A 2,126-nucleotide genomic window follows, 5' to 3' on the forward strand; every position below is an offset into this window, starting at 1 on the left:
TTTAATATCTCGATCTTTGCGTCACCTAGCGGCGATTTTTTTCATAGGCCGCTTTCTATTCTTGTATGTATTATGTGTTCCAAATATACGCCAAATCGAACCAAAAATACGATTTGTGTGAATATCTCGATCCTTGCGCCAACTAGCGGCGATCATAGGTCGCTTTCTATTCTTGTATGTATTATGTGTTCCAAATATGAGCCAAATCAGACCACATATACGATTTTTGTGAATATCTCGATCCTTGCGCCGCCTAGCGGCGATGTTTTTTCATAGGTCGCTTTCTGTTCTTGTATGTATTATGTGTTTCAAATATGGACCAAATCGGACCACAAATACGATTTTTTTGAATATCTCGATTCTTTGCGCCACCTAGCTGTGATTTTTTTCATAGGTCGCTTTCTATTCTTGTATGTATTATGTGTTCCAAATATGGACCAAATCGGACCACAAATACGATTGGTTTGAATATCTCCATCTTTGCGCCACCTAGCGGCGATTTTTTTTCATAGGTCGCTTTCTATTCTTGTATGTATTATGTGTTCCAAATATGAGCCAAATCGGACCACAAATACAATTTGTGTGAATATCTCGATCCTTGCGCCACCTAGCGGTGATGTTTTTTCATAGGTCGCTTTCTATTCTTGTATGTATTATGTTTTTCAAATATGAGCCACATCGGACCACAAATACGATTTTTGTGAATATCTCGATCCTTGCGCCACCTAGCGGCGATGTTTTTCTTTATTATTGCATTGTCATCGGGTTCTGAGCTATATTCCAAGTTTCAAGCTTGTAGCTTATCGGGAAGTTACTTCAATTTCCATTACAAAATTCGTGCCAGCCAGCCAACCAGCCATCCAACAAACCAGCCTGTCAAGTCAAGCTAAATAAAACCGTTTAAAAATACAGAAACGTTATCGATCAGCGGCGGCGTTAGAAACAAATCTACCGTCGCCAAATATGGCTAAACAGGCTTCGGTTTTTGTTTTCATTGTGCTTAAATTCATGCAATTAAATAAAATCTATTTTTGACAAGGCGCAGTTAGATGTGGTTATTTCTTCATATTGTATTTCAGCTTTCATTATCGTGAAAATATCGAAAGGGTCAATCAAATATATTATTATAGTTTAATATCTGTGAACCGTTAATTGTATAAAACCTAATATACTGTTAATTTACGATAAGCTAGTAATGCATACTTACTAGTTCGAAGTATAAGGTTAATATAAGATGAAGAGGTATCCGGAAGATGATGAGGGGGAATTGATGTACTCACCAGCATTATTAGCAAGAAGAGCATCTGAAAGCTGGATCTTTGATCCAACGATGGAGGTTACTTAATATATTAATTAGTATATAATAAATGTATAATTAGCTCCTTAAAATACTTTTTTGGGTAATAAATATATGCATTAAACAGAATATCTTTCTTTCAGAACTTCCTTACAAATGTATCTATTCAACGAAAAAAATCGCTACCAGATATTCAGGATCTCCCACTTGCTACAGGGGCCATGAGTCGAGAGGAGGTATCTGCGTTAGGTTCGGCTAGACGTGAAGCCGTACGGCAGCAAATACAAATTAATGAGAGACTTAGAGCGAATCCATTTCTTTATCTGTTTAGTCCTCAAGTTAAGGTAAACCATTATTTTTATAGTTAAAATAAGCACGTTTTTAAGAAGTGTATTATTACAGGATTGGTTCTCGCGTCAACAACTGCTGTTACTTGTCCTTTTTCTAAACATTATTTTGGGGTTAATGTTCGTAAAAATGTTAACATAGTAAGCATATTAGTTTTAGAATAAGCAAATATCGGTTTAAAATACAAATGTTATATATGTATATACATATAATGGATATCAAGTTTTTGTAAATTTATGCTATCAAATATGTAATACAATCTTTCTTAAAAATTTCGATTTTAAATTGTAGGCATTTGGGATACTGCCGAGTTCTGATAAAGGATGGTCTACTTCACTTCTTTCTATATCATCGAGATAGATATAGACTTCCATATATCAAAATCATCAGTATCGAAAAAAAATTCGATTAAGCCATGTCCGTCCGTCCGTCCGTCTGCCTGTTAACACGATAACTTGAGTAAATTTTGAGGTATCTTGAT

The 2,126-nt window shown here is 35.2% G+C and overlaps 1 protein-coding gene across 1 annotated transcript; it reads left to right on the forward strand.

Annotated features, from left to right (window-relative positions):
- Positions 1 to 973: 973 nt before the first annotated feature.
- Positions 974 to 1,917, forward strand: LOC137242327 (uncharacterized). Its single transcript, XM_067769650.1, has 3 exons — positions 974 to 1,336; positions 1,441 to 1,641; positions 1,700 to 1,917. Exons 1-3 carry the CDS (start codon positions 1,235 to 1,237, stop codon positions 1,784 to 1,786), a joined length of 390 nt encoding a protein of 129 aa, XP_067625751.1. The 5' UTR covers positions 974 to 1,234; the 3' UTR covers positions 1,787 to 1,917.
- The last annotated feature ends 209 nt before the right edge of the window (positions 1,918 to 2,126 follow it).

This window comes from Eurosta solidaginis, chromosome 2, assembly GCF_040869045.1.
Source record: "Eurosta solidaginis isolate ZX-2024a chromosome 2, ASM4086904v1, whole genome shotgun sequence".
NCBI lineage: Eukaryota > Metazoa > Arthropoda > Insecta > Diptera > Tephritidae > Eurosta > Eurosta solidaginis.